Source organism: Typha angustifolia, chromosome 1, assembly GCF_048772165.1.
Source record: "Typha angustifolia cultivar Huaian chromosome 1, ASM4877216v1, whole genome shotgun sequence".
NCBI classification, from domain to species: domain Eukaryota; kingdom Viridiplantae; phylum Streptophyta; class Magnoliopsida; order Poales; family Typhaceae; genus Typha; species Typha angustifolia.
Genome location: NC_133239.1, coordinates 78,796 through 90,474, shown reverse-complemented (window position 1 = coordinate 90,474; position 11,679 = coordinate 78,796). Strand labels below are relative to the sequence as shown.

Below are 11,679 nucleotides of genomic sequence, written 5' to 3'. Positions count from 1 at the left end.
ATAGACAAGATGGCTTGGCATTGCCTTCGGTAACGACCTTATACCAGCCCATTCAAGGCCCAATATAAATAGTAATAAAGAGGACCATTTATTTTGCCGATTTGGATGATTACTTACTTTCCTGTACGAAGCCTAATTTTCCTCCTTACCCGTTAGGTGATTGATATACATATACAACTACTGGCTGGTGCTGCAACTCGTTTGACTGTAAGTAGGACGTGCGGCGGGCGACGCTTATTCGCGCCGTGTCCCACTAAAAGACAAAAATTCCATCGCAGGATGACGTCAGATGGGAGCCCTTTCTCAGCCGTCGAAATCATCGATGATTGCATCCGACGGCGACCGTACAGTCTGGATAGGCATCGGCTGTTGTCCGCATACATCGCCTGTCGCTAATTCAAAGGGGGTGGCCGCGAGCCACCACGCCTCCCGATGGAATCGCCACCATCCCTCTCTTATATCTCCCGTCTAACCGATCGCCTTCCTTGTCGATGGCAAATGAGAAGCCGCAATCCGACTCCGAATTCGACAAGGCGCTTATGGAGATCGACATCGGTCCCTTCGATCCCACCGTCTTCTTCTCCTCCCCTTCTCGTCTCTGGATCTTTGACGACGATCGACCGGCCGAGGTCTCGAGCGCTCTCGAGGCGGGCTGCTCCAGAATATTTAACGGTGATCTCCTGCCCCACCTCTTGATTTAACTTATATAGCACCCCCTTTGTTCCGCTTGGAAGCAATCGATTTGCCGATCTCTCGATAGTTTGCTTTTGATTCTCTATTCACAGGCTTGAGCTCTACTCTTTTTGAATTCCTTTCGAAGTTCCTCGAGAAGATAGGATATATGCTGTCGATTAGTTCTCGAGTTTATCAAATGCATTTGGAAAGATGGCGTGCTTATTTCTTTCTTGGAAGTTCATTGCTGCAGGGAATGTAGGGAAAGTAGTTTGTTTTTAGTTTGGATCTAAACCATTTGTGCTGATTTACTGTGTTAATGCTTATTCCTGCAAGAACTTTTTGTTCCTCTGATGCTTGATGTGCAACTGAACTCTCCTCTTCTGATTTTTTTTGCTTGTTGTTATACTATCCTAATTGTTGCAGAAAAAATGTACTCTTTTTTGTACTCTAAACAGTGATATCTACTTCTGTGGTTGTTGCGGGTAACTCAGATGCAACACCCGGAAACGTTGGCAGGGACAGTGGCTTTTCGAAGCAGGTCCAGATCGAAGCAATGGAGGAGAACTCCGATGCTTCCTATTTGATCAAAGAGCGGATGATGCAGGCGCTTAGGTACTTCAAGGATTCGACCGATCAACATGTATTGGCTCAAGTTTGGGCGCCTGTCAAAAATGGAGATCACTATGTCCTCACAACCTCAGAGCAACCTTTTGTTCTTGACCCTCATAGTAACAAGCTCCTTCAGTATAGAACAGTGTCATTGATGTATATTTTTTCAGTTGATGAGGAGAGCGGAGATCTTGGCTTACCAGGTCGTGTGTTCAAGCAGAGACTTCCGGAATGGACACCTAATGTTCAGTATTATAGCAGAAAAGAGTATGCACGCCTCAGTCATGCATTCCTTTATAATGTTCGGGGAACCCTGGCCTTGCCAGTGTTTGAACCTTCTGATCAGTCTTGTGTTGGTGTGGTTGAGCTTGTCATGACGGCACAGAAAATTAACTATGCTAATGAGGTTGATAAAGTTTGCAAAGCTCTTGAGGTAAATTCTCAAGTTGTTTTTCCTTATTTTTGAACTTTCTTCCAAGTAACCAGTTTGCTCAAAAATTCTGAATGTCCTTGCGCTCCGTGTTTAGATTTGTAGTTTCTGATTTATATCCAAGTAAATGTTGATGAACAGGCGGCCTTTCATGTTTAATTTCATCCTTCAGCAGAAATTCCCTGATCTGTCTTCATTAGAATCCTGGAAGAATGACAAAGAAGAGCGCGTAAATGATTAATTAACTAAAGAAACATTTTCTTAAAAAGATATCCTTCTTATCCCAGCAATCAATAACTGAGGTCTACCCCTGCAGGCAGTAAATCTGAAAAGTTCTGATACTCTAGAACACCCAACTATTCAGGTGAGCAGCTGATTTGAAGATCATGTTTGAATCATCTATATGCTATTTCACTTATGAGTCCATCGATTGTCCATTGTGTCTGAATCAGATATCTGATAAAGGAAGACAAGGTGTTCTAGCTGAGATTCTGGAAATATTAACTGTACTCTGTGAAGCTCAAAGTTTACCGCTTGCTCAGACTTGGGTTCCATGCAAGCACCAATCTGTTTGGGCACAAGGTGGTGGTTTAATTAAAAATTGTTCAAGCTTTGATGGAAATTGCTTCAATAGACTATGCTTGTCAGCTACTGATGTTGCATATGTTATTGATGCTCACGTGTGGGGATTTAGAGAAGCTTGCATGGAGCATCAGTTACAAAAGAGCCAAGGGGTGGCTGGCAGGGCATTTGCAACACGCAGGCCTTGCTTCTGTAAGGATGTTACCATGTTTTCTAAGACTGAATACCCCCTTGTACATTATGCTCGGATGTTTGGATTAGGCGGCTGTGTCTCCATATGCTTACAAAGCAACCAAACTGTTGATGATTATTACATATTGGAGTTCTTCCTTCCATCAGAATGCAAGAGCATTATAGAACAACAGAAGTTACTAGATATCATCTCAACTTTGATGAGACAACGTTTGCGCAGCCTAAAAGTCATCACTGATGTAGAACCCCCAAAAGGATTAGCCTTCGATATCATTGACTTGCTTGCGAATGAGGATCATGGAGAAGAGCCTGAAGGTAATAATGATTCAGAAAATGAAGCAAATGTATTTCATGATTCAGAGGAGAAGCAGTTGGTGCATGGTGCTAGGGATGAAAAGAAGAGTGACATGCTTATTGATTCAAATGGAACTAAGGAATCTAGATCCTTCACTGATAACAAAGATAGTAAAGCACCTGAAAAGAGAAGAGGAAAAACAGAAAAATCAATCAGTCTTGAGGTTCTTCAACAATATTTTGCTGGGAGTCTAAAAGATGCTGCAAAGAGCCTCGGTGGTAAGCTTCTCTCAATGTCTTGGCTGAACTTATTTGTTCTAAAAAAAGCGCAGTTAGTATGGTCTATCTCTTGAAGTTTCCTGAGAAATAACATTTCCTTGCTTTTGTATTCTGCTGTTGTTGTTGTGTAACTAGATGTTGTGTTTGCAGTATGCCCTACGACTATGAAGCGCATCTGTAGGCAGCATGGAATTTCCAAATGGCCATCTCGCAAGATTAGTAAGGTTAACCGTTCTCTTTCCAAGCTGAAGAGAGTGATTGAGTCAGTTCAAACTGCAGAGGGAACATTGGATTTGACATCTATAGTTTCCCCACTTCCAGTTGCTGTAGGTTCTCCATCTTTTCTTCTAAGTTTGAATGGAATTGAACAGAATATCCATGCTGATAAAGACAAGGACTTGCCGTACATGGCACCAAAAAAAGATGATAGGCACGATAAACTTATGTCTCTACAGGAAAATATTCACAGTCAATCTGGTTTGCAGCTGGAACTTGGTGAAGGATCTCAGTGTTTAAAATCGAGGAGCTCCTCCCAGAGCAGCTTGAATACCAGAACATCACAAGGTTTATGTCATGAAAGTCCAGATAATCAGATCGCCTTTGGTAATCCATCCACTCTTTCCAACTTAAAGCAGACAGAAGAAGATACGCCTGCTGCCTTGGAACTAACTCTGCCTCTTGTAAGCTTTTCGTCCAGTACTATTAATGCAGATACTGAATTGCCTCTTGCTCAGATGCGCTACAGTTGTTCAGGAGAGGGTTGTCAGGATGAAAGGGCTTTGATGCCTTCTCGTCCATCAAATCCAGTGATCATGCAGGAGTTGAGAACCGTGACTGTTAAGGCAAGCTACAAAGAAGATATAATCAGGTTTCGGCTCCCATCGACTTCTGGTATCACGGCATTGAATGATGAAGTAGCAAAGAGGCTAAAGCTGGAGTTCGGTACATTTGATCTCAAATACCTGGATGATGATCATGAGTGGGTTATGCTTTCTTGTGATGAGGACGTGGAAGAGTGCATACATGTCTCAAGATTATGCGGAGCACATGTCATCAGGCTGGCAATTCATGACAACACTGTGAATTTTGGAAGCTCTTGCGGTAGTTGGCAAGATTAAGCTACAAATCCTGTGGCCTTTTCAGCAAGCAGTTGTTTCTGATGTAGTCTTCTGTTCTGTAAACCCACTCCAGTTATTTTTCACAGGGACTGGGTAAATGTCTTCCTTCATTATTCTTGTAGTTCTTGTACACTTAATTAATTATTAGTGGTTTATGTAGGTATAACATATAGACGTGACTCTTGTTGTAGTATAATTTGAGGGAGGAACTATCAAGTATCCGTATTTATTATCTTTTTTAGGTGAGAAGTGTAGAGTGCAAATTAGACGGGTAAATGGCTTGCTTTCGTAATAATTGTTGGCCCAGCTTATGGTAGCCCAACAAAATGGGCCCAATGGGTAGTGGTGGGGGCGGGCCTTCCTCTTTTTATTTTGTTTTGCGACTCGGTCTGTGGTCCTGGAAGGAAGAGTGTTTTGGAGCCAATAGTTGCGACGGGCAGCTCTCGCACGTACCTTATCTCCCTCCAATGGCGCTGCTGAGCCCACGGTTGCTGCGATCGCCACCTCTCGGCGCCTGCGGCAGCACCCGCACGTGCCGCCCCACTGGGGTCCGATGCTCCGCCACCATCGCCGCCGACGCGCCGTTGACGGCGTTGTCGGGGGGGATTCGATGGGGGTCCAGCAAGTTCCAGGGCCCCCGCTCCGAGATGGAGGACGACATCGTCATCCGATCCGACGACCTTGATGGCTTCTCCTTCGCCGCCGTCTTCGATGGTCATGCCGGATTCTCCTCCGTCGAGTTCCTCAGGTCGATTAGCCCGTCCCCTCTCCCTCTCTTCCTAAAACCACCGAATTCTAGGATTGTTTGATTGAGAATAGATTGCTCGTGTTGTCTGATATGGGTTGTGGAATTGCATTAGTTTCTGGTTGGACCAAATTCTTAGTTTCATATAGCCTTACAGTTTTGTTTAATTTTGAGTATGATTTTAAGGTTTTGCAATTTGGAAGCACATACAATGCAAAATAATTGCCCAAGAATGTCTTCACTTCCACTCATAATGCAATTAACTTAGCTAACTATACGTGGATGCCTTTTGTAATGATCTGCATTCGTACAGCGTTGTAGCCAATTCATTAATGTAATCTTATAAAGAGCGGCGACTCACTTCTTACCCTTGACTCAGCCTCAAAAAAGGGGTAGAAGATAATGTTACTTTATCCTTATCCTAGTTGGCAATATTTTCTAATGGAAGTCAAAGTTGAATTTCTTGGTGGGTGCGCTATAAAGAAATTCCTTTTCCTTGTTTTCTTTGTCTTATCTATCTGCATCATTTTTTCCATTACTCGCATTGCAGAGATGAACTGTACAAAGAATGCGCACTAGCTTTGCAAAGTGGGTTGCTGCTAAGTAGCAAGAACTATAACGCTATAAAAGATTCAATTCAGCGGGCTTTCATAAATGTTGATACGAAACTCTTAACTTGGTGAGGAACTCACTTTCCTATGTGAATTTTGGACAGCGTCACTATATCCATCAAAGAAAGTATATATTAGTTATTAAAAGGTTAATAGTTGTTGTAATGTTTTGTATAATGAAGGCTTGAACAGTTGGAGAAGGAAGTTGATTCTGGTGCAACAGCCACGGTGATGTTTGTCAGGAACGATATCCTGATTATTTCGCATGTTGGTGACTCCTGTGTGGTAAACTTCACCTCTTTCTTTTATCTCATTGAAAAATGCCTTTTGCAGCATTTTGTATTTGAATTTACTGCTCCGATGAAAGTGTCACTTGAAGAAGTGTAGGTAGTATCTCATTTTGTATTTTTTTTTTCGAATGTAGGTAGTATTTTTCAAATGCATTTTTTTAATCTCATTTTGTATCTTCTGAATGTAGGTTGTATCCCGTACAGGAAAAGCTGAAGCTTTAACCAATCCTCATCGCCCATATGGAAACAATAGAGTATCACTTGAAGAAGTCAAACGAGTTAGAGCAGCAGGTGGATGGGTGTGTGTTCCTATCTTTACAATCATGGTTGTGAGATTAAATTGAAATTTACAGCCACATATATCTTGAATTTTATTTGTGCATGAGAATATGTCATGTTTCTTGTGGTTGATTGAATAAATCATTTCAATACTGAACGCAGGGAGAAAGAAACCTATGCAGGCTTGCATAAATGTATCAGTTGCTAGTTCCTACTGTGATCCCCTTCTTGAAAGTTCTGCAAGTTTAACACTGGGCCACTTGTTATTCCAAATATACATTGTTGATAATTTCAGAAATGAACCGGATAGACGACCATTTAATATACTGCAGAGATGAACCTGATACGATAATTATACTGTCTAATTGAACATACTGATTTGGATCTATAAAACCACTTGTATTATAGGGTTTTAAGAGTGAAACTTGGAGAAGCCCTTATTGTAGGAATGCACTCTTTGATTCCTTTATACTTTATTCTTTCTTTTCAATAATCTCATAATTAATATCATGATGAATATAAACTGAAGTAAATGAAATGCACTTAATTGCTCAATGAACAACCTTTTCTATAGGGGTTTAATTGGGTCCTCAACTTTGCACTATATTCTCCATCTCCTAGATATATGATGTCTACTGCTGCGGAAAATGTTAATCTCATATGTACACAGATCGTTGATGGACGTATATGTGGTGACATCTCTGTGTCCCGAGCTTTTGGAGACATGCGATTTAAGACAAGGAAGAATGAGTTCGTCTCTTGTACTCTCCTTTCTTCTCTTTTGTCATTTTTATGAAAATAAGTTGTTTTCCAGAGACCCCTGAGGAACACTGAAATCACATTTGTTCTGTTTCTGTTGTGAAGGATGTTGAGACAAGGAGTTGAGGAGGGGAGATGGACTGAAAAATTTGTCTCCCGGTAAATCTGCCAACATGTGATTTCTTTATAGCTAGTTTTCTGTTTCTTACTTATTGTGTCAAATCCTTCTTATATTTCTAGGCATATGAGATTTAATCTATAAAGTGAGCACTTCCTCTGATAGTGAACTGTTCCTTAAAAAGGAGCTACAAGAAGACTTCTGCCAATACATATATAGAAAATTCTTGTTGCATGACTTTGGTATAGTAATCTGAGGTATGACAATCATGTGATTTCTGCTGGCAGAGTACAATTCAAAGGGGATTTGGTAACCTCTACACCCGACATATACATACTAGAACTTGGATCTGATGTGGAATTTATTTTGCTAGCATCTGATGGTCTGTGGGACTACATGAAAAGGTTCAACAACTAGAAATTTCATGTTTGATTAATTGTTTTATCTAATGTCAGATTCTGAACCATATTGATTTTAAATACGACATTATGAAATTGTGTTTCAGCTCCGAAGCTGTATCATTTGTTAGAAATCAACTTCGTCAACATGGGAATGTGCAGGTGCATATTTTAGTATTTTATTCTTCTTTCTTAAGTCATTACATGTATCATTTTTTAATTGTTCTCTTGTTTCTACGTCAGCTGGCTTGTGAAGCACTTGCTCAGGCAGCTTTGGTATATTGTTTCTGAGCTTCTCATTCATTCTTGGTGATCTAGGTGATCTCTTAAAGTGCTGCTTTTACTGACTCATTCTCATTTTGTCCAGAACCAGCAGTCTCAAGACAATATAAGCATAGTGATAGCTGACTTGGGGTACTTATCTCTACATGTTCTGAGTATATAACTTTTAGACGGAAAGATGCCTATTAATGATCCAGATGATAAACTACTAATTTAGAAGCTGTCAACATGTGTCCTCAAATATAGTTTTATCTTACACATGATTCACTTTGTGATGTTGAGAAACTCCAAGTGTTGTTAGATTATTTTCTCATTAAGTACCTCGTACCTTTGCTGCTTATTTTTGGACCATAATTAATCATTACTTTTGACACATGCTAACTTTGACTTGTGATAGGAGGACAGATTGGCAGAGCTTGCCGGTTCAGGGACCCAACTTCTTTTACGAATTAAGTCAAGCTTTTGCAACGGTAGGCATCGTTTCATTAGGCATCTGGATGTCATCTTTTCTTGGGGTATAAAGTAGTGGTGTACAAGTGTACATAATATAGATAGCTTTTAGAGACTATTTTATCTGTAACCATGTAAATCAATTTGACAGTCTATTGATGTTGTACGCTATTCACAGCCTATAGTAAAATTTCCTTCTTTTATTTGTCATGTTTCATCTACTGAATTTAGTACCATATGTTTGTAGAGATGCGCTGTTTTTGTTCGTTCTGTGGAATGCTACAACAGGCAAAAGTAATGTGTTGTGTTCCACATCCAACTTCTTTTTTTCCTCTCATTTATTTTTTGCCATTGATAAATATAAGGATATTTTGGCTGGCTCGCGTGCTTCCAGATCCAAGTTGATTGTTTTCTTCTACTAGTGTGGGATGAACAAAGACTTGAAAAAAAAGAGAATAATATTCGATGCCCCCACTACAGAGTGCTACACTGATCTCATGGAGTTCCTCGAGGAGGCCACTATCAGCCCCCCCCCCCCCCCCCCCCCCAAACGAAAGATGTTTCCCTTTTACAAGTTGACTTCCATAAAGTTATATCGGATGCCTATATACTTCTTCTTTTTCATATGTAGCTATGAAATTATTATCTTAAGCACATAAATAGATGAATTAGACTACGTCTCAAGCTTCAGATAAACAATGTTGACATTTTTTTTTTCTCTTTTATTAAATTAAACAGCCAAGTGAAATCCTTCCTCCTTACGTGTAGATTAATTTGATCTTTCAACCAATGGAAATAAAGTTTAAAATCACAGTTGGCGTCACCTATTTATAGCATCATTATTTTTATTTTCTTTTAAGACTCCCTTTTAACTTTGCGCACACAAATAAACGCATAGAGAGGCACATTAGATAGGTAGATTTTAAAATAGATATAGGGGAGAGAGAGAGAGATTACACCGTTGAGTTTAGATATAAGTAGCTCCATTGATCTATTTTAGTACTGTGAACTGTTACAAAATGGTCTGTTGGTGCCTCAATGATTAAGGAACACATGAATAAATCACTGACCTTACACGGGATCGAGTTTAAACTCACGAAAAGAAAAGGAAAATAAAAAAAGAAGAAGGAAAAACCAGTATAGATCTGAATCTCCTCTTCTAGTGTCTTTAGTACAATAAAATATATAACCACAAGATTTGTGTGGTGATCATGCAAATAGATGTATCCAGAGAAGAGTAATTAATAATATGCTTTACGACTCTTCAGACGATATGTATATAATATATATAGATATATATAGATATATATCCCTGGAATTGGCATATATATTAGGTATATGGAGAAGAAGGCTAGCTAGCTGGTAATCTATTAGGGATTCTTGCCACCACTCCCTGGCTTTCCTCTCTTGGGATCGTTTCTAGTGTTATGCCCTCCATAGTCATAATCCATAACATCCACCAGAGTCTTTCTACTGTGGATCTGGACAGAGAACATTATTAAGTATATATAGATTCATTTGAAGAAGTCATCTAGTAAAGACATTCTATTAATCTTAAACTGACACTAAAAATTAAGAAAAGCAAGTAGAAATTCAACTTTTTCCTGATTCACGGACGAAGCTATTGTTTCTGAGAGATCAGCTGAAGGAAGATAGATAGATAGATAGATAGATAGATAGATAGATAGACGCGAAACAAATTAAGTTGACCATTTTCTGATCCATAATCAAAGAGCATCTAGGCAATCCATCATTACTTCCAGAGGGCTGATTAAAAGAAACCTTGTGCTTTGCAAGGACCAGACTTTTCTTAGTTACTTTTTAACTTATGGGTATTTTTATTGTGCTCGTATAAGCATTACAATGCAGAGATGTATGAGCATAGCATGCACTTACCTTATTCGCTATGCTTGTAGTTCTACGTCCACCCTCAGCTCTTCCAACCTGGCCTGCATATGCACAATTAATGTTTTGGAGCTCTTTTAGTTGGTTAATGCATCAAATGAGGAGGAACGGATCGAGATCGCAAAAATTAAAGAAAGTTAATATGTATATACATATACATATTTGTTGCACCTGAAGAGATCTCAAAGAGAAGGATTAAGAGAACGATGGCGAGCACAGCTGCAGGCCTTGGCATGTTTGGTGGTATTAATTTCTTCTGCCTTCTTAGGAGGCCGGCTAGCTCTTTATCAAATTTTCTGGTGCTTTGAGAGGGGGTGATATCAACCTCCTTTTATGGTTGGGATGATGGCATACTGCAGCTAAGATCGATAATGTTATGGTCCACAATTCATGATAGCTCCGGAGAATGATGATGATGATGATGATGATCTCCATTAGCCACCAGGTCAACTGCACTCACTGCAGTTACCTCAAACTTACAAATTGCATGCCTTCTTCTCCAGTCAAAAGCTATCAGAGTCTATCACATGTGAAACAAAGAAAGCCACCACAAAAGTCCACAAAACCTTTTATGATTCGATTGCCTCTTCTCTAACATCCCACGTTTCTGATCAGTAGGAGGAAATTAATTGTGTCATAATTTCAGTGAGTTAAAACCAATTTGAATGCACTCCATCAAGGAATGCATTGACATCAAGTACTAGAAGACCACTTCACGCCAAGGACAAATTTAGTACGACACCATGCATCTTTTTGGAATGTGTAAATTAAAGTAACACGTAATTAGCTAGAGTTACAGGATAAAAGCCAAATCCTATCAGCAAAATGACTCTTTCTTTCTTTTTTTTTTTCTTTTGGTCCAAGTGAACACATTTAGAATTGACATTAATTAGAGTTTCAGTTCAATTTCTAAATGTTTCCTTTTGCTTAAAGATGATCGATGTACGTAGGTAGATTAAGCTGTAACCAAAATAATAATAATGGTCGAGCTAAGATGAGCCATCCAAAGTGTAGATTGGTGGCTGCAAAAAGGTAGTGTCAGAAAGTATTGGGTGTAACAGTGCACACCAATTTCAATCAACGAAAAGATTTACTACTGACTGGATGGCATATTTGTGCTGCATACTGTCGTCGTTGTTGTTGTTTTTAATCTGGTTTAGTAGTGTCTGGCTTAATTAATTTACCTCCCCTTCCAAATTTCCAATTTCCAACGTTGGCTGCTCAATTCTCATCTGGAAAACTATGGCCTCTGCATCGATCAGTGCTCCTATTTATGGGTCGGAAAAAATGACGACCTTACCGTCACCGTCACCACTATCTTATGGGTGTGGTTGTAGAAAAGATGAATCAAAGACTCAGATTTGGGTGGTGGCCACTATTATAAATTTAGGTCACCATCTTTAATGAAGTTGACCACCTATTCACACCGCGGCGTCCAGGGATAAAAGTAGCATTGCGTCATGACTCCTTTCTTGGGCCAAGAATATGGACATGATCCATCCATTCATCCAGACTTGTGCATTATCGTGATCGAGAAAGAGAGAGAAATATATCATGGTTAATTATTTATACCTTGAACATAATCTCTACTCTACTATATCTCTACTCTATCTAATCAGAATAAGCATAAACAGTTCCCTTTTGCTACTATAGTAGCATGATT

The 11,679-nt window shown here is 39.6% G+C and overlaps 2 protein-coding genes across 6 annotated transcripts; both read left to right on the top strand.

Annotated features, from left to right (window-relative positions):
- Window positions 1-207: 207 nt before the first annotated feature.
- Window positions 208-4,561, top strand: LOC140766864 (protein NLP3-like). 4 transcript variants are annotated; one of them, XM_073106551.1, is made up of 6 exons: window positions 208-672; window positions 1,131-1,717; window positions 2,031-2,078; window positions 2,167-3,061; window positions 3,212-3,741; window positions 3,815-3,988. In XM_073106551.1, exons 1-6 carry the CDS (start codon window positions 492-494, stop codon window positions 3,842-3,844), a joined length of 2,271 nt encoding a protein of 756 aa, XP_072962652.1. In that variant the 5' UTR covers window positions 208-491; the 3' UTR covers window positions 3,845-3,988. The 4 variants fall into 4 exon arrangements, 3 of the variants coding, with proteins under 3 accessions (XP_072962652.1, XP_072962632.1, XP_072962643.1); XR_012105501.1 differs by adding an exon at window positions 4,422-4,561 and having other exon boundaries at window positions 210-672; window positions 3,212-4,272; XM_073106531.1 differs by having other exon boundaries at window positions 210-672; window positions 3,212-4,375.
- LOC140766882 (probable protein phosphatase 2C 5) lies at window positions 4,352-8,314 on the top strand. 2 transcript variants are annotated; one of them, XM_073106557.1, is made up of 11 exons: window positions 4,352-4,927; window positions 5,475-5,603; window positions 5,718-5,820; window positions 6,014-6,124; window positions 6,775-6,854; window positions 6,969-7,022; window positions 7,269-7,385; window positions 7,487-7,541; window positions 7,623-7,655; window positions 7,747-7,793; window positions 8,059-8,314. In XM_073106557.1, exons 1-11 carry the CDS (start codon window positions 4,506-4,508, stop codon window positions 8,180-8,182), a joined length of 1,275 nt encoding a protein of 424 aa, XP_072962658.1. In that variant the 5' UTR covers window positions 4,352-4,505; the 3' UTR covers window positions 8,183-8,314. The 2 variants fall into 2 exon arrangements, with proteins under 2 accessions (XP_072962658.1, XP_072962663.1); XM_073106562.1 differs by lacking the exon at window positions 7,623-7,655.
- The last annotated feature ends 3,365 nt before the right edge of the window (window positions 8,315-11,679 follow it).